At 42.8% G+C, this 27557-nt stretch overlaps 2 protein-coding genes across 2 annotated transcripts; both read right to left on the bottom strand.

Moving 5' to 3' along the window:
• Positions 1 to 9120: 9120 nt before the first annotated feature.
• Positions 9121 to 27112, bottom strand: LOC145405745 (cytochrome P450 11B2, mitochondrial-like). Its single transcript, XM_080276977.1, has 14 exons — positions 27054 to 27112; positions 26734 to 26898; positions 25625 to 25723; positions 25118 to 25316; positions 24725 to 24912; positions 24189 to 24291; positions 22950 to 23021; positions 22387 to 22496; positions 13118 to 13305; positions 12612 to 12735; positions 12027 to 12121; positions 11316 to 11476; positions 10222 to 10467; positions 9121 to 9593 (listed from the first exon to the last, which is right to left on the bottom strand). Exons 1-14 carry the CDS (start codon positions 27107 to 27109, stop codon positions 9201 to 9203), a joined length of 2199 nt encoding a protein of 732 aa, XP_080133103.1. The 5' UTR covers positions 27110 to 27112; the 3' UTR covers positions 9121 to 9200.
• LOC145405746 (uncharacterized) lies at positions 14396 to 15278 on the bottom strand. Its single transcript, XM_080276978.1, has one exon. It carries the CDS (start codon positions 15061 to 15063, stop codon positions 14416 to 14418), a length of 648 nt encoding a protein of 215 aa, XP_080133104.1. The 5' UTR covers positions 15064 to 15278; the 3' UTR covers positions 14396 to 14415.
• Positions 27113 to 27557: the final 445 nt, after the last annotated feature.

Genomic DNA, 27557 nt, shown 5'->3' with positions numbered 1-27557 from the left:
TCTAGGAGAAGAACGATGGCCGTCTACGACAGCAGCTATAGAACGACCAGAAAGGAAGCTAGCGATGAAGGTACAGATAGAAGGATAGAAACCGTAGGAGGGCAGTTTGGAAATTAAAGATTATGCCAGACTCGATCGAAAGCCTTTGAGATGTCAAGTGCAATGGCAAAGCTTTCGCCAAAGTCCCGAAAGGAGGATGACCAGGAGTCTGAAAGGTAGGTGAGAAGATCGCCAGTGGAGCGTCCCTGACGGAACCCATACTGACGATCGGAAAGAAGGTTGTGATAGGAAAGATGCCTTAAAATTTTTTTATTAAGAATTGACTCGAAAACTTTTGAAATACAGGACGTTAAAGCAATTGGACGATAGTTGGAGGGTTGGGAGTGGTCACCCTTCTTTGGGACTGGCTGAATGAGAGCAAACTTCCAGCAAGAAGGAAAGGTACAAGTTGACAGACAAAGGCGAAATAGTTTGCCTAGGCAGGGTGTAAGCACAGAAGCACAGTTTTTGAGAACAACAGGAGGGACCCCATCAGGCCCATATGCCTTGTTAGTACTGAGGCCAGTAATGGCAGAAAATACATCAACTGAAGAAATTTTAATGTCAGCCATGAGGAAGTCAGAGGGCAGAAGTGATGGAGGAACAGCACTGGAATCGTCTAAGGTGGAATTGGAGGAGAAAGTCTGTGCGAAGAGATCTGCTTTATCAGTAGAAGAAATAGCTACAGAACCATCAGAGTAGAAAAGAGGAGGGAAGGATGATGAGGTAAAGTTGTTAGAAAGATTTTTGGCAAGGTGCCAGAAGGAGCGGGAAGAATTCGAGTTGGAGAGTTGAGAGCATTTAGTATGGATGAAATTATTTTTAGTAGAGCGAAGAACAGACTTAGCACGATTCCGGGCAGAAACGTAAAGATTATGTGATTCAGGGGTGGGTTGGCTCCGGTACCTTTTGTAGGCCTTCTCCTTGTTGCGGACAGCATTAGAACAAGCGTGATTAAACCAAGGCTTTCTTGCGTTAGTCAAAGGATATGAGAAAGGAATGTATGCTTCCATGCCCGAGAGAATAACCTCCGTAATGCGCAAGGCACACTCAGATGGCTCACGGCCATGGAAGCAATAATCATTCCAGGGAAAATCAAAGAAGTACTGCCTGAGGGCCTCCCAGTCCGCAGCTCCAAAATGCCAGAGACGACGTTTCCCTGGAGGGTCCGCAGGCCGTACTGGAGCGATAGGACAGGTTAAGGTAATAAGGTTGTGATCGGAGGAGCCCAACGGAGAGAAAAGATTAACAGAGTAAGCTGAAGGATTAGTTGTGAGGAAGAGGTCAAGTATGTTGGAGCTCTCTCCAAGGCGGTCAGGGATACGGGTAGGGTGCTGTACAAGCTGCTCTAGGTCATTAAGGATAGAAAAGATGTAGGCTTGTTCACCAGGTGGATCCGTGAAAGGAGAGGAGAGCCAAAGGTGGTGGTGAACATTGAAATCTCCAAGAATGGAGATTTCAGAGAAAGGAGAAATGGACAGAATGTGTTCCATCGTAGAAGTAAGATAGTCGAAGAATTTTTGATAGTCAGTAGAATTAGGGGATAAGTAAACAGCACAGATATATTTAGTCAGAGAATGACAGGAAAGCCGAAGCCAGAGAGTGGAGAATTCAGAAGAATCAAGTTCAGGAACACGAGAGCAAGATAAGTCGTTGCGTATGTATACACAACAGCCACCTTTGGCTTTGAAATGAGTATAGAGAAAGTAGGAGGATACAGAAAAGGGTTTGCTGTCAGTTGCCTCAGACAGCTGAGTCTCCGTTAGAAAAAGAAGGTGAGGTTTAGAGGAGAGGTGGTGCTCAACAGAGCGAAAGTTAGATGAAAGGCCGCGAATGTTGCAGAAATGAAGAAGAAGAGAGTCAGACAGTGGTTCCAGGCACCTCGAGTCGTCACCGGGAGAGGGGCAAATGGCGGGGGCATTTATGGTCCCCCCCCCTGGGGACTCCGAGGACTGCAATTTTATGCTGTTAAAAGGAAAATGGGTATACAAACTGATGGATCTGTTATATTTCGAACACCCAGGATTAGGCTAGAGAGAGAGAGAGAGAGAGAGAGAGAGAGAATGAAAACGCTAAGACGGGAATTTATAACGTTTTCAGTCCAAGGACATATTTTATACTTCGTTCTTGTTATCTCCTGATGATTTTTTTTTATTTTTTTTTTTTTTTCAACTCACGAGAGGCTTTTCAAACTGGAAGGGTTAGACATAACCTTCACTGATTCCTTTACTATTAGCGGGCACTCTTTAAGGGCATAGTCTAAATTACTCAGATGCCTTAATCCCGCAAAAGGTGGCCACAATCAAATCGCCTCTACGTCGACCTTTACTTGCGACCGCACCTGAATCAATTTGTCAATCTGAAACTTGGACTCAGTATATATTTGTCATGGCATGTGGAATATATAAACGTCTAGATTCAAACAGAAGAATATGTTAATAGTGTTTTCCCTAAATGACACACTAAAAATTGGTTATATTGAATGGTTTATATCAATGCAGTTGTTGGTGATGGCCTATATTCTTTATTCTGCTAAAGGGTAACCGATTACTGCTAACAGAAACGATATCAGAATTACTATAGGCCCTTCAGTTTGAAAACGCTGAAATGATTATAGAAATGTGCTTGTGGGAAGGAAGCAAAGGCAGCACAATATTGCCACATAAAAATGGAGCAACGAAACTGAAGATTAAAATGAGACCAGTATAATCCATACAAAACAGCCTGAGTTATTACACATAAAAATATAAATGAAAACACGAGTTGAAGTTTGCGTTTGGTTGCTCTACTATTAGTCTGGTGTAGAGATGATTTATGAAGATCAGGTGTTCCGTATATGGATATCCGAAATTATTGGTTTTGGGTGGCTTGATAATACAGCATATAGCCAACAAAAGTAGTATAATCACTGTACCTTAACTGTACAGATTTTTGTCCTTTCATGCATCTCAGTAACAAACTTGCATTTCTTTACCATGCGGGCGCGTCTTCCGAAATTTCCTAGTCAAATGGGTCTTTCACACACTGATTAGGATAGATTAGGTTAGAAGTTTTAGTCAAACGTATATTGCGGACTTCGAACGTTAGCTTTAGTGGTAATCTTTGATGGTTAAAATCTTGAGGAGTCTGGGAGACGAAGCCCTTGTTAGGTTGTTGACGACACCGTCAGTAAACAAGTTGCCGCGGGCATCCAGACAGCATCATTCAAATCCCTAAAATAGGTAAAACTTCTTTCTCTGTACCTTTTGTAGTCTAAAATCAACATGCAGTTATGTGTTGCATATAGTACTAAAATTACGTTCTTTAAGAATAAGAATGGAAGACAGGTGGTATTGCCGCCTCCGTGTTGTAAAGTTCTTCCAAAGTCATCTTCCCTCTTACTTTTGTATTTCTTTATCTAAACCTGCCACGTACTTATTTCCTAAAATATTTGCACGACAGCCGAATTACAGGGTGAATCCAAATATTACTCAACTCCATACCACAATACTTGAACCACAGCAGTGGGCAAAGGGCTAGGCTTATCATGAGGTATGGTGCGACTTTCCTCTTCTACTTCATTGGTTACATACCTTGTTATTTGCCACTGCAATATTCCCTGCTTCTTCCTAGACGCTCGGATCATGGTCGTAAAAAAGGTAGTAGCCTTATAAGCTTATAAATTCCAGCCGTGGAGGGAGATAAAAAAAACAGTAACCTCACACTTCGCCATCTTGTCGCACACTGCATGCAACAGTCCGCTTGTTTCCGCGTGTTTTCTTGAACCCCCGCAGTGCTTCCACACATTTTTCAAAATTACTCGGACAGACCTCCAAAATGTCTTAGATTCCATAAAAACTCATTAAATATGTAACTAATAACTAGATGCACGTCACCAAGTACACAAATACAAATACATTTCAAAATGTTAACAACCGAAGATTGACCATATACACTACAAATAGTAACTCCCAATCCGAAGACTAGCATTTTCTTCCCTGGATGCAAAGCCTCCCTACCTATACTTGGTGCTACGCATTGTACTACCAAAACTAAAGATCAATATTTCCCTTCGTAGAACATCAGCAGATCTGTTCATACCTGTGGGGCATTATCGGGGAAAAAAATGGATCTCACAGAAACTAGAAACTTCACCGAGTTATCTCCAACACTCGTAGCATTCCTATCCACCTGGGTGATAGGTCGAATTTTCGGATAATACTTATTAGAGGTCACAACTGCAACTTTAAGTATTTTGAAGCGCTTTCTGTTTGAGCCCCATCCATTTGCCAACACTCTTTTGACACGCATCACAAATACTCAGGAGATTAATGACCCAAAGAGAGGGAGGGGACCTAATTTGCAAGTCATAAAACAAAAGTGACAGCAAATGGAGAGGTATAAAAACACTCCAGAATACTCGATTTCTCTAAGCGTTAAATATTTGCCAAATATTCACCCTCCAGAGTGTTTACCTCGTCCTTTATTCCTTCGCTACTCGGGCACTCTCCTAAAGTCGCCTGGAGTTAGCATGAGTAAAATGAAAATGACGTCACTGTATTGAAGATAGATGCCCCATGAAGTCGAGAAAACTTGGCAGCCTAACAACCGATGACAAACGACATAACAATGATCGGGGGAAATTAACTCTAATTAGCAGCAGCAGCAGCAGTAGTAGTAAAGCGGTAGGTTAGTAAAGTACTAGTAGTAGCAGTAGCATAGTGAAGTCGTAGCAGTAGTGGTAGTGGTAGTAGTAGTAGTAGCAGTAGCAGCAGCAGCAGTTTAAGTATAGTCGTAGAAGTAGAAGTACGGTACTAGTAGTAGTAGTTGTAGTATAACGCTTCACTAGATTACCGAAAACAATATATATTCACTTCAGCCTGAAGACGTTTTAAAATCTAGGTAACGTCATGCGCTATTAACCAATTTAAAAAATGCGAAAAAATAAATAAAGTAAAATTAACCCCAAGACGCAAAATCCTAATCCAAAGTCATCATTCCATCCTTCACTCCGATGACGTATTAGTTCAGTTTATATATGGCACTTCGAGACGATTATTTTCAGCACAATAATCTCATGGATTAAAGAGGCTACTGGAGGCAATAGTTTAATCCCACCATTTCGAAAGACTCCATCCTAATTCTAAAATAAAATCGTTCGAAAAATGGAGTACCATGATTCAAAATTTTAAAATAGTCCTCGGGGTGAAGGGGCTAATGAAAGCTATATTTTATTCCCACTAGTTTCAAAAATAAACTCCTAATTCTATTCTTTTAATAACAAAAGAGGAAGGAAAAACAAGTGAATAAAAAGAATAATCCATACACCAGATTATTGGCGTCCTCCTTTCAAACAAAAAATGTAAGAGTTGGACTTGAACAACTGTAGGTTGAAGTTTGAGGGGAAACAACTACGGGGAAACGAGTTCCAAAGAAATGCAGTTCGGAAGGGGAAAAAAAAAAATCTGACAGGCAGAAGTTCTGCAATATGGCTGTGTGACATTCCAATCATGAGCGCTACCAGATGCCCATGTCGCACGAGGGAAAGCATGGAGAGGTGGCACAGTGGACGCAACTTCGTCTGAGCATTTGCCATGAAAGTATCTGTAAAATAATGCAAGAGAGGCAACATTCCTTCTTACTTGTAGGGGAGGTAGTTTATTTGTTATAGCAGGGTTATTAATAATTCCAACAGCTTTGTTCTGAATTTTGTCTAGTTGCTTTGCAACCTCCCCACATGCACTCCATAAGGGTGATCAATATTCTGGCCGAGCGCACATTACTCTTTATTAATTCTACAGTAGCTTACTGCTCGACAGTGAGGAAGTTACCGAAATCGTCTGAAAATAGATTAGCATGAAACAGACATCCTCAGGACGAAGGGGTCAACATAAACGACTAGGGATGACAGCCATAATAAACTGGTCAAAAACATATCTACCACTGCCGTCCCTCTCTGTGACCTGTGTCTGTCTGCTTCTCTGTTTTTTTTTTCTGTTCCGTTACTGTGCATCACGCCCACCTGCAGTGATTCTGACACATTCCTGCATCACCACTAAAGGCAAATACAATAGTTGGCATGTTATTAATACTACTTACTCTTTGCAGGTGGCAGCAGCAGCAATAGTGACAACTGTCGTCGGAACAAATGGCAGGAAAACTAGGCAAATTTAGACCATTGATCAGGTAAGCCAGACCAGAAACTATATGCCACCTCACTCAAAAAAAAAAAAAAAAAAAAAAAGGAGAATTAAGTTTTTGCCATTTTTCTTATTACCCACATTGTTTTCCGTCATGCTGCTGCCATATCACATTGGTTAACAATAATGTGCAGGTGTGGGTATAGGTAAAAAATGTACTTCTATTCCTATTGTATATACGACAAAAGGACGGCAAAACTTATCGAAGCGCCACTCATTAGACTGATTCCACAATTTCTCAGTGGCCTTTCCTCCAGTCACCGAGAAAGGAATCAATTAACCTTTTTATTCTCAGTAAATACGGTGTTTGGGCAGACCTTTTGTGCTCCAATATCATTTAATTTACGGTACACACAGAGAAGAAAAATAAAAGCAAACGATATCGCCCGGCGGGGTGGAAGTGTAATGTTATATATGCACCACCTTGTATGATACATGGTTGTGACAAGGTTAAAGTGAAGATTGATGCTCTTGTGGCGCCATGATTTTTCTGAACGTGAACCCAGTGGACTGCAGGCTAAAGCTGACCCTCTCTTACAGCCACCATTTATTTTACTTATTTATTTATTTATTTATTTTTATGGTGACGGGAGGAAGTTGAGGGACGTTTGTAGCACTGACCAGTGGATCCATGCGAGCAGCCAAAGGGGGAGGGGGAGAGGGCCCGGATCCCCTCCCTCTTCCTGACTGCATAAGCGGTGTGTGTGTGTGTGTGTGTGTGTGTGTGTGTGTCCGGGTAACAATATCCATCACCCTCCTGTTTCTCATAACCGTTTCACATCAAAGCATTTTTTTTTCTTTTGTTTTCCTCCTTGTTGACTCCAGTAAGAGAGAGAGAGAGAGAGAGAGAGAGAGAGAGAGAGAGAGAGAGAGAAATATGCAATAGTGATGAGGCAGTGTTGACCAGTATTATTGCTGCCTTGGGGAGGATTTCTCAACTCCTCCTTTGCAACGATTTATTTTACACCTTCAATATGTAACGCCAGACGATTTTATTCAGCTGATAGTGAGTCATAGGAGCCCACTGTAAACCCTGTCCATACTACTGTAAAGATAAAAATAACATACAATATCAATGTACGAGAAGAGAAATAAATCGCTAAGGAATAGATGTTCAGGTGTCTCCCATATATGCCACTGAAATAACATACAGTATCAATGTATAATAAAATAAATCGCTAAGGAAAAAGTGTTACGATTTCTCCCATATACGTCACTGAAATAATATACAATATCAATGTATAATAAGAAATATAAATCGCTAAGGATGTGATGTTAAGGTGTCTTCCATATATGCCACTGACATAATATCAATGTATAATCAAAAAATAAATCGCTAAGGCAGAGGTGTTACGATGTCTCTCATATATGCCACTGAAATAACATACAATATCAATGTATAATAAGAAAAATAAATCGTTTAGGAAAAGGTGTTCTTGATTCTCCCATTGACGCCGCTGAGGATACGGAGGACTGTCCGCGAACCATAATTACTGGCGTTGACTGGAGACCGTAACGCCTCTTCCATGGCGATTTATTTTGCATTATAAAAGCCAGTGAAAATACTGACAACGAGAAAAGAAAAAGAATTATAAGCAAAAGAAAAATATCCTTTGCATATCACAAAAACCTCCCCCCCCCTCTCTCTCTCTCTCTCTCCCTCTCTCTCTCTCTCTAACTTCAAAGGCTCGTCCAGTTCACTCTTATAGTCTAATAGGATCTCTTTTTTCCCTTCTTTTTCTCACATTTTTCCCTTTGATTCATGTCATTTAATCCTCTCATGGCCGAGACAACTTTAGTAATATAAAAGTAATAATAATAATAATAATAATAATAATGTCCACTGCAAGCCATCATCATTATTAGCATCAGCATCAGCAACACTAACTACAATAATCATCATCGGTGTCATCATCACCACCACCAACAACAATCATCATCATCATCACCACCACCAACAACAATCATCACCACCACCACCAACAACAACCATCATCATCATCATCATCATCACCAATAACAACAACAACACCAATAATCATCATCATGAACAACAATAATAATAAACACCATCATTAACGGCAACAGCAACAGTAATTAATAACAGCAATAATCATCAACAATATTTCATCACCATCATAACCATCATCATCATAAAAAAATAAATAAATAAGACTCACTGTAATAAAATGCTGCAATAAAAATACATAACTTACCCTTTTATTAACCAAACTGAGGATAAATCAAAGCATGGAAGGCTATAGGATCAGCCACCCCTTCACTACGGTTATTCTTTTTCCCGGTACCCCATGGCGATTTTATTTACATATTTCTGGCTGGATTTTACTGAAGGCCTCTCGTAGTGAAGGGGCAGGCAGGTTTACACAGGGGAAAATATATAACATCTACTATGACTATTTTCCTGTCCTTAAACTATACAAAAATGCAACGTTTCTCCCTCTCTCTCTCTCTCTTCCACTCCGCAGGGCGATTCCAGTCAAGGTTAACTGTGTCTATCCTGCATCAAATTATTCACTACCTACTCAAACTGCCGCACCCACAACCACACCAGCAGACTGAGCCGTTCCTGCAAGACTCTAATACCGCCAGGTGAGTTCTGTTCACTTTTTACTTTATCTTGACCTTTAATAGCCATCTGTCTATCGTGAACGCTCAGTTGTAACAATAGATTTAGCACAAGAATAAGGTGATGGTCAGAAAGAGACGCTGAAAAAAAAAAAAAAAAAAAAAAAGGATGTTGAGCTGTAGTATTATCATTTTTTGCCACTGAGCCACGTGAAATAAACTATAAAAAAAGTCAAACCTCTAGGCCAGGTACAGAAGAGCGGTGTTTGGACCATGCTCGATGTAAACACTAAAACATTCAGCATAAATGTCGGAACCAAGGACCTAGGTCGAATTTTTAATCAAGGAGAAAAGTATCACAACTCTGACATTCTACATTTCGGTTAAAGTCACGATTTATTCAGCTGGGAGTGCATCAATGCGCAAATGGAGGGGCTGAGAAGTGACGCCGACCATACGCATCACCATGTCCACCTCGTTGACGGCGGCGAGGTTTGAACGCGCCAGGAGCTTCGCCAATAGGAGGTGAAGTTGAGTTTCTGCCACACGCCGACCTATGCACGACCTCACACCGTGGCCGAAGGGGAGGAACGCGTGGGAGTGCAGCTTGTTAGGGCCTGACGTGCAGAGTTTACCAGGGCTTGACGTGGTGACCTCAGTGGGCTTATTAGGGCTTGGAGTGGTGGGTTGACAATATTCCCTCACCCATCTCTCAGGGCAGAATTGGTGTGGGCTGGGAAAGTGGGCTGGATCGCGGCCAGTCGTGTACACTGACAAGATCACCATCGTCTGTAGCGGGAAAGTAGGATCAGAATTAGAATCTTTACATATACTGGCCGCCTTCGGGGGCCTCCGCTCGATGTCAGATGGCTAGAAATGAGTCACAACTCGGGAACTGGTGGCCTGAGACGACTGGAAATTATTTTATTCTTCAAGTTAGAAGATTTTCACAGTACCTTGCTCTAACAAAAATTGCGCTACACTGCGCCGTTTCTGCTGTGTTACGGTAACAAACAAACCACGAAACAAAGAAATCGGATCATTATAACATAGATAATTCTTTTTTAGTTTCTTAGTTTATTTCGTTAATGTCTTGGACGCCTCGGTGATACACAGTTTTGGTCGGATGATGCCATGTGCTAACTTGCCAAAGATGCTTCTGTCATGCAAACACTGCCAGGAACGTAAAATACCATTGGTTTAAATTATCTCTTCTGTGAGCTCCCAAAGAGGTATACAGTTTAGTTTGTATTTTAGCTTTCTTTTTATAGTTGGTTTATTTTTATTAGTTTTATATTAATGCTGTAGAGCCGTACTGTTGTCTTTTTCTACCACCAAGCTACGTGAAGTAAACTACAAAAGGACGAAAATTAACTCTGAAAGAGACAGACAGAGAGAGAGAGAGGATCTGACTCACCCCGGCTGGAATGTGGTGGCCTAGGATGATAGCGTCTCGGTGCAGTGCTCTTGTTTGGAAGGGCGCCACCGGGTACAGCCTCAGCGCCTCCTTCACCACGCCCTTCAGGTATGGCAGGGAGGAAAGGTGACGTGCCTCCACCTCCCCTGAGCCTCCCGTGGCCTCCAGCACCTCCTGACGGGCGCGTTGGGCCTCCTCAGGGTGACGTCCCAGGAGGTAAAGTGACCAGACTGTTGTGTGGGACGTCTGTAGGAAGAATGATAAAGATGATGATGATGATGATGATGATGATGATGATGACGATGATAATAATAATAATAATAAGAAGAAGAAGAACAAGAAGAAGAACAAGAACAAGAAGACGAAGAACAAGAAGAAGGAGTAGGAACAGAAGGAGGAGGAGGAGGAGGAGGAGAGAAGATGGCGAGGAAGAGTTTTCATTGGTACAAATTTAAGAGGCTATAAAGGAAGACTATTTCCTCATTTGCTTTGAGTCTCTACCCTGTGCACGAACCTGTCTCTCCACACCTGCACCCAGCCTCATTCCACACTTACCCCCCCTGTGTGTGTGTGTGTGTGTGTGTGTGTGTGTGTGTGTGTGTGTGTGATGGTGGTAGTGTGTAGTTGTGACAGTGCCAATGTGTTCTGGAGACTGTGTTGTGTGGGGTTACGATGTGTGCTGCACATGCGGTGGTGGTGTATGCTGTTCTGTGTGGTGCAGGGTGATGGTGTGTGCTGCAAGTACAGTAGTGGTGATGTGTGGTGCAGACTGGTTGGTGGTGGTGGTGATGGTGTGTGGTGCAGATTGGGTGGTGGTGGTGATGGTGTATGATGTGGCGATGATACTGATCTATGGGTCTATGCAGCTCACAGTATTGGCAGCAGCAAGGAAGAGGTCCGTGATGAAGAAGACTATGGTGTGGTAGGTCAGATGGGGCTCCTTAAGGACGTGGTCTTGCAGTATAAGTGGTGTAGATACGGGTAGTTGTATGTGGTAGCGATGTGTGGTGTGTGGTTGTGGTGGTGTGTGCTTGAGACAGTGGTGTCTGGTGAACTGGAGGTGGTGATAGTGAATGATGATTGGTACAACTCACAGTATCAGCAGCAGCAAGGAAGAGGTCAGTGATGAGGGATATTATTGTCTCGTGGTTCAGATGGGGCTCCCTCAATAGGTAATCCAGCAGTGTGTGAGGTGCTTCCCCTGCCCTCTGTCTGGCTAAGGACGATGCCACACCACCCTCTACCAACTCACGGCCTGAGGGTGAGGTTGGAAGGAGTTTAGGGAGATGCCGTAAGGGTGTAAGGGAGGTTGTCAAGGGGTAAGGGAGGCTGTAAGGGGCGAAGGGGAGGTTCTAAGGGGGAAGGAGGAAAGTTAGGTTATTGGGGTACAATCACACCTTTTCCCAGTATCAAACTCCAATACGTAGGAGGACTACTGGGCCTTGAAAGCAGGCTGTGAAGCCTATGCCCAGAGTCGGTCACATAAAAAAAAAAAAAAAAAAAAAAAAAAAAACTTAATTTTGGAAACGGGCATCTACAAAGAAAAAACTGTGCAGATGTTTAGGCTCGTGAGACAAAGCTAGGATTCCAGAAGCCTAAATGATGTGTGTATAAATGTGTGAACCCTTTCACTGGAATAGTGTGGATAGTTCTCCCACTTTCTGTACATTCTCTTTCCTTGATTCTGGATAACATGGAAAGATTGTAGAACTGTACCACTGTCCTCTTCTGTCACTGAGATACGGGAAATAGCTGCAAAGGGACGAGAATCTGGGCCAAGGTAAGGTGAATGGACTATAACCGACCTGATGCCAGAGCCCTGTCCACACAAGTCGTAAATCGGGTCCACACAGGCAGCTTCAAGAGACGAGCCAGGCTGGGGGGTAGCGTTCCCATTGCACTGTTGGGGGGTAGCAGTGAAAAAGTATAAACAAGCAGCCTTTTACACTTCACTGCTGGAAGAATATTGGGAAAGTATAAGCAAGCAGTTCTAAACATAACATCCAGGGAAAGAAATTTTGCGAATGTGATACAGTTAGGGAATGGAGTATCTTCGTGAGGTTTGATGAATACATGACATAAAAGTATAGCCGCCTGATACATTAGCCCAAGTTAAGAGTGTACCCGTATGCGTTTGGCTAATTCTGAATACTCGTCGATCAACACTGGAAACATCTGGCTCTGTGACTGGACCAAGGGAAGTATTCATTAAGGACACTGGATAATTTTGGTGCCATAGAAGTGTCAGTTCCATAATCCTTATTGACTGATCATGCTTTTTCAAATTATATGCATTCTAGTACAGGTGTGAAATGTGTGTGGAGAAAAATAAAACCTTGCAGTTTTATACCCAACTCAAGGCTAAAAGAAAAAGTTTGCAAATATATTACCTGGTCTCCTTAAATATTCCGTGTATGGCGTGTATAAATTCTTCCATATCTCCTCCCACCCTGGGTTTCGCCCCTCCACTCTGTAGTAGCCCCAGACGCTCTCCAAACACCATCACGCCTAGAGCTGCAGAATAACAGAGCGGAAGATTAATAGAGGTGGAGATTAAGAGCGTTTTTTAAATCTATGTATCTATGTCGTTACTAGAACGATTAAAATACATACAAGAGAACGTTTAGGTGTAATATGCAGAAAAAATCGCTGAACAATATTTGCTGCGAAGCTTTCTATGTTTGGCCCTGACTCGCGAGAATGTGAGCTAATATTACGGTCCAAAATCTTACACTCAGTGGCCTTGAGGAGCAACTCTCTCTCCAGATCCTGAATCATCATCACCGCCATCACTGCCATCATAATCATCATCATTATTAACACCACCACCATTATCATCATCATCTTCATCACCACCACTATCATCACCATCATCACGGTCCAACACGCTACTCACACTCAATGGCCCACCGGTACAACTCCCTCTCCAGGTCCGGTACAATGGCCCCTGGAAACAGAGTAAGCCAACGTTGGACGAGGCTGTCAGCGACTCTGGAGAAGGCGCAGAGGTGGGGCGAGAGGGATTCCGGGCGGAGGAGTCGACGGTTCAGGATGCTGCGGTTTGTCTTCCATTCCTCTCCTTCCCTGAGAGTAAAGAGTGGAAACTGTTGATGAATAAGGAAGGGTGATGGAGGGAATAATGGAGAGTGAATGGGTTTGAGACAGGCTAGGGAAGGAAACAGTTTGATTATATTTTTTCAGTTGGACAGAGTAAAACACACACACACACACACACACACACACACACACACACACACACACACACATACATGCAGTGCATTATTCAGCCACACGTGTATATGTATACCTGTACTTTCACCTGACTGATATCTTTCACCTTGACAGCGATATCTCCTGTTCTGTCTGCTGTAACACTGTGTGTGTGTGTGTGTGTGTGTGTGTGTGTGTGAGAGAGAGAGAGAGAGAGAGAGAATCAGTCTGCTTGCGTAGGCGTGGGTGTGGGAGTGGAATGAATACAAGATGCAAGGCACAGACTGCTTACGCTAAGCTGCCCCCACAACACACGAAAAATCACCTGGAAGAGTGCAAGAGAGGCGTTATATGTGGACCACCCTGTTAAAGAAGTCAATATAGGGAAGTCATTAAAGAGATGTCAATACAGTGAAGTCAAGATAACTCAAGAGGATCAAAATACCTTGGGTCGACACTGGCTTTCATCTTGAGTTTCGGCAGTTCCGTGCCTGATAATGAAGACTTCAAAAAAAAGGTCAAGATATTTTGAAGAAGTAGCAGTAGTAGTAGTAGTTGTAGTAGTAGTAGTAATAGCAATGGTGGTGGTGGTGGTGGTAGTAGTAGTAGTAGTAGTAGTAGTAGTAGTAGTAGTAGTAGTAGTAGTAGTGGTGGTGGTGGTGGTGGTGGTGGTAGTAGTAGTGGTGGTGGTGGTGGTGGTGGTGGTAGTAGTAGTAGTAGTAGTAGTAGTAGTAGTAGTAGTAGTAATAGTAGTAGAAGTTATTGTTGTTGTAGCCCCATGTTTATCTGAAACGTGAACTCGGTGGACTGCAGACTTAAGTTGATCTGCAGTTCACCATCCTTCTTTCGGTGGAGAGAGAAGTAGTTGACGACTTTTTAACCAGGCAGTTGAGCTATCTAGTTATGTTGGTGCCACCACATGAAGGCGTCCCTCTCCAGCTTCTTCCTTCCACAAAGTGGTTTCAGTAAGCATACATTAAAGACTCACATGAAGAAAAGCCCCCTGGTCACTTTACGATCCTTGTTATAGAGGAGCCAGGCTTGCGGGATGAAGTGTTTGGGGTGCGGGCCCTCCGAAGCAAACACTTGACGTATGGCTGACGGATCAGACACAAACACCAACTCAGCACCCGCTAGCGTCTCCCGGTAGATGCCCCCCAGTTCCCGGTGTCTCCTGCTCACGTACTGGTGGTAATATTGGGTTCCCCCGGACCGTAGCAACTGCGGCAGCGTTCCTAGCAACGGGTACCCGCGTGGAGTAGGTAGCTCGTCGTAACTCTTGACCTTGCCGACGTCGCAGCTCTCGATTTTTCCGACCTCGCAACTCTCGACTTTGCCACCATCGTACCTTCTGAATTTTCTAGCATCGTAGCCTCTGAATTTCCCAAAGTCGTAATTCTCGACCTTTTCGTCACCGTGACTTTTGGATTTACCGATATCGCTATTCTTGATTTCTCCGGCATCGTAATTTTTGTCTTTTCCTACATCGTAGTCCTTTATTTTAGTGACATCAGGTGTGGGTTTCAGGTCCACGGAGATGAGGGAAGCGCGATGTCTGTGCTGCGATGTTCTCGCTTGCGACATCACCCGCCGGAGGTGTCGCTGAAGTAGGGATGGAGCTGCCGTTGCCATGGTGATGTCAACACCTGTATTCTTAAAACCGAATCGGATTTCAAGTTTTTAGTGTCGTGTCAATAGTTATCAAACATATGTGAGTGAAATGTGCTTAGCTTGCAAGTTACATTATAAAATACGGAAGGACCCTACTGGAAATAAGCCGCAGAGGCCTGACTGGGTTATCCTTGGTTGGTTTCAAGCATGACTGGTACTTATTAACACTTGTTCAATGTTTAATGTGCCACACTAATTGTATATGCCAAACCGAATAAACAGTATTATTATTATACCAATGAGATAAAGACAGCAAACACGCTCTATACATAATTCTGGTTTAACTCTACCGCCAAATTATTTTATTCGCCACTTACAAACTTCCCAAGATCGAGAAAGGAAGCTCGTGGTCTGAAAGTTATATAATAAAAGTCGGAAAATGACGGATTCCGTACATCTTTTTAGTCGCCTTATAAGCGCTGGCCACTCCTCGTAACAAATCAACTTAATGACTAAACGAACGTGGGATGATTGTTTTTCGTTGGCCTAAAAGCCTTTCTAACATTTCTTCCCGGTTAGTTTGTTTCTGTTGACAGCTCATTAGTATGTTATTCAAAGCAAACTATGTATTATTCTGGATATAAAGACACACAAGAGAATATCACCGAGTCATACGTGAAAAAACTTTCAGGGACAGGAGCAGCATCATGATCCAAGTACATGGCTGCTAGATTCGCACTCTTGTTGCAGTTTCTGACTTTGTAACACCTCTTCAATTAATATTTTTTTTTGGAAATACATCTTAATTAGTATCTTGCAAGCGATTTACATCTTTTTAACATCAACATAGTTTTCGTAGATAACATACAAAGATATAAGACGGAGTAAAGTGTAAAACAGAACTGCTGAAGAGAAAGTGTCAACAAGTCTTGCAGGCAACACAAATCGGGAGGTAAATACGAGAAGAGCTACAGCCACGTCCGCACCCGCTGCTGTGGTGTGCCTGACTGACTCGCGCCGCGCCATGCAACTGGATTTCATGTCATGTTTTCTTACTGGACTTGGGAGATTTCGTAACACCTCTTTTTTTGCGAATTACTTTGCACATTACACATTTGTATCGTCTTGTAATGTTAATGATGGAAAGTTGGATCGATATTACAATGATAAAAATACAGTAGTATACAATGGAATGTTAAGGGGCTATACTAGGCGACCCCTGCAACCTTCGCCAAGACCCATACCACTACTCCTTCCAGCCGTCATGACCCCCTCCAGTTCCCATCCCGGCCCCCTCCAGTCCCCACCAGTATCCCCTCCTCCCCACCAAGACCCCCTCCAGTCCCCACCACGACCCCGTCCAGCCTCCACCACGACCCCCTCTAGTTCCCACCACGACCCTCTCCAGTTCCCACCAAGGCCCCCTCCAGTCACCACCACGACCCTCTTTAGCCTTAGGCCGCACCACGACCCCTGGATCCTCCAGTTCCCACCACGACTCCCTCCAGCCCTCACCACAACCCCCTCTAGCCCCCAATACGACCGCATTCAGTCCCCACCACGACCCCCTCCAGCCCTCTCACCCCTCAGACTCGCCTACTTGTGAAACGGGACACTCACTTCCCCATCCCTGTTTGGGGTACAGTACCTTACCTATAAATGCCACCTTTTCCTTACATGTCCTCTCTCTCTTTCTCTCTCTCTCTCTCTCTCCCTCTCTCTCTGTATAATGCCACTTTTTCTCTTTCCTTTCAGCTGTTTAACGGGATGGAGTGAAGGAAGGAGAAAACTTTTCCCTTTTCCATCCCTTTCCTCACACAGGTTAGTTAATTCGTGTGATTCATTTCATTTACTGTCAACAGATTACCTTTTTCTGGTCCAAGAGAATTCATGTTGTCTGTATACCTCCTATGTACTTTATTCCTAAGTGCAATACAGGGCAGTGACCTCCCTAGCTCCTTCGTATGCACCACCCTACCTGTATATGCTATCAATTCCTGACCTCTCTTTCTCCTTTCTCCTCACACTTCTTCTTCTTCTTCCTTTTCTTTCCTCCTCCCCTCCCTTTATCTTCTTCCTTCTCTACTTCCCTCTCTGTTCTCCTTTCTCCTTCCTCTCTTCCCTCTCTCTTTCTTCCTCCTTTCTCCTATCCTTCTTCCTTCTCCTCCTTCCCCCTCTTCCTCTTCCTTCTCTACATCCTTCAGTCACTTAATTCCTCCCATCCTCTTATCTCCATTCTTCTCTGTATATATTACCCCTTCCTTACCAATCCTCTCTCTCGCTCACTCTTCCTTAATCTTCCCTTTCCCTCTGTCTTTCTCTCCACTCTTCCCTATCAAACAAAGATGAGTATGAGAGAGAGAGAGAGAGAGAGAGAGAGAGAGAGAGAGAGAGAGAGAGAGAGAGAGGGGGGTAAGGTCAACGTTCTGTCACAGTGGGGTCGGTTACATCACTATTCTCCTCTCACTCAAACTTGGCCTAAAATTTCCATCTCTCCATCTTGAATGCTGACTTAATATAACAATTGATTAACAGCAGCATATGGTGCTAGTTACGAAGAAGCGCTGCGAAAAGGAGGCAAAGTCGTAGCAATGTCTTTTTTCTGCCAATGAGCTACGTGAAATAAGCTGCAAAAGGACGAAAATCTGGGCCAAGTTAGGGTGAAAGAGCTATAGTGTTTTGATGTTTCACCCACCTATACTCTTTTCACCCAACCTGATTTAGATTTTCGTCCTTTTGCCGCTTATTACATGTAGCTCAGTGGCAGACAAAGACAATATTGCGGCTGAACATTACTCTCCGTAACACTTCGTCGTGACTACAGTAGTATCATTCTAGAGTCGTTACTTTAATCTGGCCTCAGAGTTGTCCCGACGATAAGTGAGTTAATGGTATCAATACAACTCTGGCTCCTACATCTCACTGTCAGCTGAATATTGGACCTGAGCTGTTGATTTGGCCATGAGAGGATTGAAGTATACGTGGAAGACGGTATGGCATGAAAGCGAGATATCAGAGTCAGACCAACGGAAATGAAATTATTGGTGAATACTTTGTGGATGTGGAGTGTGTAGTGCGGGTAAGGAATGCGTGGTGTGGACACGATAAAAAAAATAATGTTATTTGTGAAAGATAAGGAGGGGGGAAGGTGAAAAGGGGTATTGTTTTGCAAGGAGTGTCTTTGTTCACTGATATGTCACCAGGGAAGGTTAGTCTGGGCCTTACCTTTAGTCTCTCTCTCTCTCTCTCTCTCTCTCTCTCTCTCTCTCTCTCTCTCTCTCTATATATATATATATATATATATATATATATATACATTTGACTGTACACTCCATTACACTGACGAAAACTGGTATACAAAATATGTAGACGGTATGAAGTACAAACATTCATGTGAAATATGACTAAAATAACTGTTAGGAGAGAGAGAGAGAGAGAGAGAGAGAGAGAGAGAGAGAGAGAGAGAGAGAGACTAGGTTACTTTCCAACATTCATACAATCTATATTAATAGAATCTTGGACGAAATATAAGCACGTACTGTAAAATACCAAACTATCAGCTTGTTTATCATCATCAGAATTTACATAGGTATCATTATCATGTCATGGTCAAATTTATCAAAATCAGCATCAATATCATATCCATCATTATGAACATCAATATCGCCATCTTCCTCCTCCTCATCATCATCAGTTTGGTTTCCCTAGCAGCCAAGCGCTTTACCACCAGAAAAACTTTCCACACAGACAAATACCATTGTTTAGCGTGCGATGAACTCTCTACCCTTGAATATAAACGTCAAGGCGCAGATCACACACACACACACACACACACACACACACACACACACACACACACACAGTCCGTGGCACCGTGTCGAGTCTGGGTAAAAAAATTCTACTGTGCTACCGAGCCTACTTTCACACTGAGATCATGTGTCACTTCATGCAAAATAGATGAAAAGTTAATTTTGTATTCCACTGCGTCTACTTCACACTTAGAGCATATCCGTTACTTTCCTCCCTGATGCATATAAAAAAGAATCATCCATGGGCAGAGAAACATACCAAGAATCAGAATATCCAAAGCTGAGTATTCACACAAATTCCTTCAGGTAAAAATAGACTACTGACATACGCGATTCAGCAGGTATAAAGCTAACTGCATGGATATCAGTAGTGTAGGAGCAAAATTAAACCTGATATAACAGCAGCCAACGCCAAAGTTCTGTGGATGTGACGAAGCGAGTGGTGTGGGTAGGGATAGGGAAGGCGGTGGAGTGTGGGTGGGGGTAAAGGTGGGGAATGGTGGTGGGGTTGGGGCGGGTAAAATATAAGGGACGATAAGCGAGATGGGTCTGGGTAAGCGGACGTTCCCTCAGCGGATTTCAGTCTAGTTCTCCCGCAGCAAAATGCTTCTACCACTTCAACTTAATTTAAAAGCATTCCCAGGATACCTATGTCAAGCTGTAGCTCAAGGAATGGTCAACTGGAATATTCTGCTTGTGTTAGTCTGCTAAATACCTAAGTAAGCAACGCAACCAAACTGAAACTTCATAAAAATTATTCGATAGCCTACTTCTGCTCTGAGTAGTACTGGAAAGTTAACTATAAACCCCACTACAGATGACTAAAGATATCTGATGACTGAAAAATTAAAAGAAGATGTACCCAAATATACAATAATTAAACTAAACATTTAACATATATTTATGGTATAAACATTTGACGTGATGCTGCAGTTTTATAATATTAATCTTTATATTATAAGTTTAACCTACACATAATTACGATTATGACATACCCTCGTCACTATCACGTTGACATTAAATGTTTTATTACAAATCTACACCTACAAAACGTGTATCACCGCACATTATTAGTTTTACGTGAATAAATACTCGGGCAATCCAAATAATCTGTTTGCCAATATACCTGTATAACACTCTTCAATCTCGGAGCAGGTGGCCACGAACAAAACCAAGGCATCATAAAAATCTTAGAATATCACAAAAGGTTCAGTGTCAGAGTGACTGATGACGATAATGTCCTAGGCGAATGGTGTACCTTGATGTATTCACAATGGACTTGATATACCGTGGGTGGGGAAACAATATGTTGATCTCCTACAACCATACTCTGGACACTTTAGCTTGCCGTTAAACGGCCATCTTTCCATCTTAAATGTCAAGATATGGCAAGAGTATAGACTTATGACGCTAGTCACGATGCAGTACTACGGAGACAATGTAACTTAGAGCCACAGCATTGTCTTTTTCAGCTGTTGAGCTGAGATATAAGCAGCAAAAAGACAAATATATCCGACCAGGGAATATCAATAAACTATTTAATAAACTAACGCAGAATACCACACACAAGATGCAAGAAATGACCTTTGGGCATACCTTCACTACAGCAAAAGAGGTATGCACGTATTTAGGTATTTTTGTGGATGTACTCAACCTCCCCCTTTCTGCTCGTTATCCATATAAGGGGTAAAGCGCTCACGTGACCTTGGTTGGCGTCATGGCCGTGTCTGATAAGGGTAAAGTCGTCTGTCACCTTCAGATCGCCATCACTGCCACTACGCACCCGCCATTCTCCCTGACGTCACGCGGGGAGGAGTGGCGCCGGGAACTGTCAGTTTGGTCAGCACAATGGCGGCGTGACACAACGTAGGCTACTTAGGATCATAGGAATCTTAGGGGTGGTTCTGGCGCAAAAAAGCTTACATGTCAGTATAAAAGAACCATTGTCTATTTTTTCTTTGCCTCAGTAATGTAAAACTCTTATTTATTTATCTTCTTTGCTTTGGCAAGTGAATATAAAGACTGCATTATTATGTTCTTTGCTTCATGTGAATGTAAAGAACGCACTGTTTACCTGTTCTCTTTCTCGTGAGGATTTACAGGGGCCAATGTTTACCTTTTCTTTCCTTCATGATGATTTATAGAAGCCATTGTTTATTTGTTCCTTGCTTCGTGAGGATAGACTACTGCCACTGTCATCTGTTCTTTGCTTCATTCAGATATAAATGCTCCTGTTTATTTGTTCTTTTCATTATTTAAATATAAACGGGCACACTGTTTACATTTTCTTCATTTCACTTGTATATAACGAACGTAATTATTTTTATTCATTCATAATAAAGGACATTATTTATATGCTTTACTCTGATGATTGCTTACAACCATAATAACGACATAGTTTATTTAAAGATGTATAGATCAGAAGCACAGGAGACTAAAATGAAAGCCTATTAGTTACGATATAGATATCAGAAGCAGAGATAGATAGAAAAAAAAAGAAAATTGCAGAAGTAGACGTTATGGTGAGATACGGTGATCAAGTATAGTAGTGTTGAGTGTGATCAGAAGTGTTACGGTGAAGAGGCGAAGAGTTTGGCAAGTATGAAGGTGTTTGTGTGTTTGTGATGAAAGGACGAAGAGTTTGGCTGACGTTATGAGGTGTTTGTATATTTCAGTTTGGTTTGTGTGGTGTTTGTGTGCTTGTAGTGAGCAGATGGAATTTAATTAGTTATTGTGTGTGTGTGTGTGTGTGTGTGTGTGTGTGTGTGTGTGTGGTGAAAGGATGAAGCTTGGCTAGTGTGATGTTCTTTTCATTGTGTGTGTGGTTAATGTGGTGTTTGTGTGTTTGTGATGAAAGAATAAAGAGCTTAGCTAGTGCGGTTAGGCAGAAGATCCATGAGTGTGAGGAGGTCTCGGGTTTTGCTACGGGTGTGGCCAGTCTCCTTGGTTTCTACTTCACCGTCCAGGCGGGAATACAGCTCTTCATTTCCTTGCAGGATGGGACATTTCTTCTTGAGGTACCCGTGGCTGAAAAAGGAGATGAAGTAGAGTAAATCCATTTGTCTATCTCTCTGTGTTTCTGTGTATCTGCCTGCCTACCTGAGGATCGTTATCTGTCTAACAAACATTCTTCAATTATAAATCGATTTCTCCCATCCTTCCTGAAGTTACTCTTCTTGCCATTTCAGGTGACTCTACACAATGTAACAAGCCTCATGGTTTCCTGTAGCTCAAGAAACCATTTACAACACCGGGAAATAACCATATTACCAAAAAAATGGGGTGATGTGGATTATACTATGGTGCCCCGCACTGGGTGGAGGGACGCAAATACAGCGTCAATCCGGAAACCAAACCTCCATACACTTACCCGCACCTCGCCACACCGAGGCGCTATATGCCACAAGGGAACATCGGTTCATTGCAAGGGACGACCTTGCAAGGGTGGTTGCTTGGCTGCGGTTGATGGGTCTGCTTGGCCAGACGAACCAGGGTTACCCAAAACAATTATTAAGCAATACCTAAGTAAACATACCTGTACTTGGAGAACGGCACACCTATGATGAATATGACGGTGTGGTGGTAGGGCAGCCTCCACATCCCATAGTGGTGTTCCCTCGCATCGTAACTCCACACACCCAGACCCTGAACCAACAACAACAACATTGCGGTCTTTACAAATCATTTCTATAGTCGTTCTGTTTTCACCTGACGGGACTGGGACACTGCCACAACCATAATACTAAGTCGTGTTTGCATGAAAATTCGATAAGCTTTAGATAAGAGGCAGGAATGAATCTCCTTGGTTACTAGTGAAATCAATCCTCCAATCTGACTACATATGCCATCAACTGAGCTTAAAGAGGTTGTGTCTCCGTCAGGTCAGAACAAAACCGCTATAGCTACCTGGACTGAAACTATGCAGAAGTTTAACTATTATTATTTTTATTATTATTATTAACACTTCCTTTCATGGCCAAAGAGCAACAGAAAACAAAGACGTATGCCCCAGTAATAATCCTTCAAAAATTCTAAAACAACTGAAGGGCTACAGAACTGAAAATATTCAAATATTAAGCAGGCGAGAAAGTTACTAACCCGTGCAAGGAGTCTGAAAGTGCTCTTGTCTCCGCCATAGTCCATCCTAAAGCACACTGCATATATCGCCCCCTGGAAGAAGACGAAGAATAGTAGAAACTGTGCTCTGTGGAACCTAAGAGACAAATTAAACAGCCTACAAATATCAACAAAGGAAACCAGAAATCAATTAACTGAGACGATGCGGAAAAGGCTACATCTCAACGAAGGATTTAGTCTGATCCGAGTTATTACGGTGTGCATTATCGTCAGTACAGTTGTATTTCTTACACTTCCTTTACTGATTTAATTTGTGCACCGAAACTTATTTTCTTGCACGCTCTTTATATCTTTTATATCGACACAAACTGAAACAAAAAATTAGCAGACAAGAACATATTAACGTACCATCCATCCATCATCCAATCCTACATTGCCCCATGAGGAGCGTAGGAGCCCGGGGCTAGGCAGTTGGTCCTGACATTTAAGATGAGAGTGACCAGCCTCACTCATCCCTGAGTGGCATTACATGAGCAATCAACCCCAACCATCCCTTGGATATAAACCTTCACCGGCTCAATCCGACTGGAGAGCAATAATTACTCTCTAAACCACCAGGCGCCAAAATTTGGTTATATGGTTACCACCCAGCGTAGTAAATGGTTTCCTGATGTACAGGAAACCATTTGGCTTGTCACTCAGTGTAGAGTCACCCACAGGCAGAAGGAAGAGGAAAGAATGAAGGAGTGAAAGACAGAAGAGGGAGTGAAAAGTTACCCGTAGACAGAAGGACAAGGAAAGAATGAAGTAAAGGAAAACAGAAGAGAATGGAGGGAAAGAAGGATGGAGGAAAGGAAAGGGCAGACACCCGACAGCAGCACTACATCGAGTGAGTGGATGGTGAGCGCCCCCACCGACCACTAAAACCAAGCACAAAAAATAAGCTGATACGGAAGAGTTACTTTTAACCTTCCTATGCCACCTATAGCAGTAGTAGTAGTAGCTGCACCCCATGACTCATCTGAACGTGAACCTGGTAGATTGCAGGCTGAAGCTATCCTCTTCCTGCAGTTCATCCTCCTCTTTTGGTAGGGATAGGAGGGGAGTTGAGGGACGTTTCTACAACCAAGCAGTTAGGCCGCCTGGTTACATCGGTGCCACCATATGACGGCGTCCCTCTCCAGCACCAAATAAACTAATAAGAAGGAATCATTCGGATCTTTAAGCCATGTATGTGAAGGACAAGAGGATGATACTAACACGGTGGGTGGGGAAGGCGTAGGTGAAGGGGTCTGTTACGTTCAGAGGCTCAGCACGACTTAATTCCTCCTTCAGCGTTCTCTCGTATGCCTCCTCCAGCACCCTGAAACACAATACTGTCTTTTGATAAACGCCGTGGCGTCTAAAGCAAATAAATACTACTACACTCCAGTTACTTTACCTAGGCGTTAAATTGCCGTCTCTCTATCTTGAATGCTGAGTTGCAATATTATGCTAGAATATAATGAGAACGGATGTACAGTCACAACCTTGCCTTTTTCTGCCGTTAAGCTAAGTGAAATATGCGGCAAAAGGACTAAAATCTGAGCCAAATAAAGGACAAAAATATTGAATTGTCTATCTTTAATGTCGAGTTAGAACAAGAAATTAACTCTAGAACATGGCGTTAATCACGAAAAAGTTCTATAGAAAGGACTCAGAACCGCAGTATTGCCTTTTTCAACCATTTCAGCTATGGAAAATAGAGTGCAAAAGGATGAAAATCTGGGCCAAGGTGCAAGAACTATAGTACATACTGGTGAATATTAAGGGTGGTAGTGATGCCTTTAGATAGTGGTTTGTTGGTGAATGCGTTGGCTTGGTGCGGGCCGAGTGTGTGTGCGCCAGTAGTGCCGTGGTGGGCCGTGCGGGGTAGCTCTGGCACAACCACCTCTCGTTCCCGCCTCACCAGTCCCGTCTCCATCCAGAAATCCCAGTCTGTGGCCTGTACAAAGGAGTGGGCGTTGTTTACCATCATCGCCAGCACTAGAATTATCATCATTATTCTCATCATCATCACCACCTTCATCATTATCTTCATCAGCACCGGCAACAGCAACGCAAGCATCATAAAACAGACAGATAGATACAATGATACAGATAAGCAGAGAGAGAGGGGAGAGGGAGAGGAGGGCGGGAATCCAAATTACCACAAAAGCAGGTGGCCACTTCGGCAGCGTCTCTTCCAGGAAGCTCCTCTTGACCATCCACCCATACGCCGGAAAGGAGTGGGCGCGGTTGAGTCTGGCTGGGTCGTGGGCAGTGTGGGTGTATGCGAAATGGGCGTAGGCGGACACGGCATATAAGGAGGGGTCCTGGTCCAGCAGAACTGACGCCTGACGCATATACCTGTGATGGCCGCGTGAACAAAACATTTCAGTATCGTCAGCTTGTCATAAATTGTACACAAAGTCGTAGTTGTATGAAATCCCGACTCTTGGTTATGAGGCAGGAATGAGTCTCCTTAGTTACTAGTCAAATCCACTCTTAAGTCTGACTACACCTGTCCATCAAGAGAATGAAAGGATCAAAGAATCTTTGTAAAACTAAAACAAATTTCTTCCATTAAGAAAAAATACGTAAAATAAATTGCTATGGAAGATGTGCTACGAAGTCTGCTAATCTAACAAACAACAACATGGTTCATGCTGACTAACGTGATGAAGTCGGGTGCCAGTATGAGATCCTCCTCCAGCACTATGATCTTGTCAGCACTTAGCACCCTCAGCGCTTGGAACAGGGCGAATCGCATGTGTCTGGTGCGACAAATTATCATGTTAATTACTGCGAACATCACAATATATAGTGGTTCAAAGTATCGAGTATCATATTATTCTTGAGAGATCTTGTGTCCATACTTACGAACGTAGCCTTAAATTACAGATATATATATATATATATATATATATATATATATATATATATATATATATATATATATATATATATATATATATATAAGAAACCTCCAGTGGCTAAATGGGCAGTTAACTGATAATCATCTGGATCTGGATTTCATTCCAGCCTAGACAAACATTTAAATGGTTGCAGCAGTATGTCCTTACACTTGTTAGTAAATGCACAGATAATCTACAAAACAATGTGATGAACAAGCAATTCAGTACTGATATTAGCTAATGCTTATTGGCCGCAGTTCAGTAGTTATATTAGCTAACGCTTATTGGCCCTTTTTGTCCTAAAAAAAAAAAGACTGATATGACACCCCAATGGCCCTTAGATACCCATACAACAATGGAGGAGACTGGCACACATTGTAGTGGTAGAAATGTCAATCTCTTCCACTGGTGTAAGGAAATAAAGTAACTTGGAACTCACTTACTGATCTTTATTTTTGTTCGTCTTTCTCACTCAAAAGAGAGAACAAAGACTGACCTTTTTCCAAGAGGCGGATGATAATGCGGAGGTGGACCAGGATGTGGTTCTAACCGACAGTGTTGCCTAGCAACTAGGAGCGTCAGAGAGCGTTATCTATTGGGTGCAGAAAGTTTTAGGGCTAACTGTTCTATTGCTTACGGAAATTATTTTAGGGTTACCCATGGCATTATTTACGTTTGCTGTGAGCGTGTAGGCTTTATAGCCTGTCCTCCTATACAGTGGGGCTGCAAAGTTTTGCTGGTTTTGTTAAAAAACGAGGAAATGGTCCTATATTAAGAGGCCATCTTTTGGACATTTGCCTCTTTTGCACTCAGCGAATTATACGCTACACATCACGTAAGTCCTTTCATATGATTCAACAGGTACTCACCTAGAAATGCGTGGTGACCCTTCCCCTTCCGTCTGGTGTACGCGGTAGGTGATGCCCAGCAAGTTTGCCAGCTTCACCGTCTCCAAGTGCTGAGGACCGTCTATGCTGATTACCAGATGACTCACCACACCACCACCACTCTGCATCACCAGCTCACGAACCAGCCTGCACGTTTACTCAGAATATTATTACTCTGACGCCTCTGTATTCTTGTTTCAGTCTAAAAGTTATTATTAATCTTATTAGTACTTGAAAATCTCCATATTATTTTTTTCCTATCTCCAGTCGAGTGCAATGCAACCTCTGGCCAGTTCACTTACCTATACAAAAGCTGGGGTCGAGCGCTGGCCAGTATCACCACTCCTAGGTCTCCCATCACATCAGAACCTGCCAGGTTTTTCTCGTCTCCCAGGCTTTTCTCGTCTCCCAGGCGTTTCTCTCTTCCCAGGCTTTTCTCCCCTCCCAGGCGTTTCCCACCTCCCAGATTTCTCTTTTCTCCTAGCACATCGTCGTCCGTCAAGGTCCCCACGGTATGGAGACCTCCCTGAGCAAGAAGAGGAGAGACACGGTGCAATGCATATGGTGCAATGAACTACCAACACAAGAGACTACCATACTCCTGTTGTTGTTGTTTTTATTATTATTATTATTATTATTATTATTATTATTATCATCATCATTATTACTGTTGTCGTTGTTGTTGTTATTATTATTATTATCATTATAAAAGTAAGGGGTAGACAGATGAAGGCAAGCGACTAACCACTACTGAAGTGTGATGTGGCTTCTCAGTGGAGGCAGCGATGCTACTGAAGGTTGTGGTC

Source organism: Coenobita brevimanus, chromosome 68 (genome assembly GCF_032717465.1).
Source record: "Coenobita brevimanus isolate Jiangsu-jjx chromosome 68, ASM3271746v2, whole genome shotgun sequence".
Classification (NCBI taxonomy): Eukaryota; Metazoa; Arthropoda; class Malacostraca; order Decapoda; family Coenobitidae; genus Coenobita; species Coenobita brevimanus.
The sequence above is the reverse complement of the archived record's forward strand: the minus strand, read 5'-3'. Positions and strand labels throughout refer to the sequence as shown.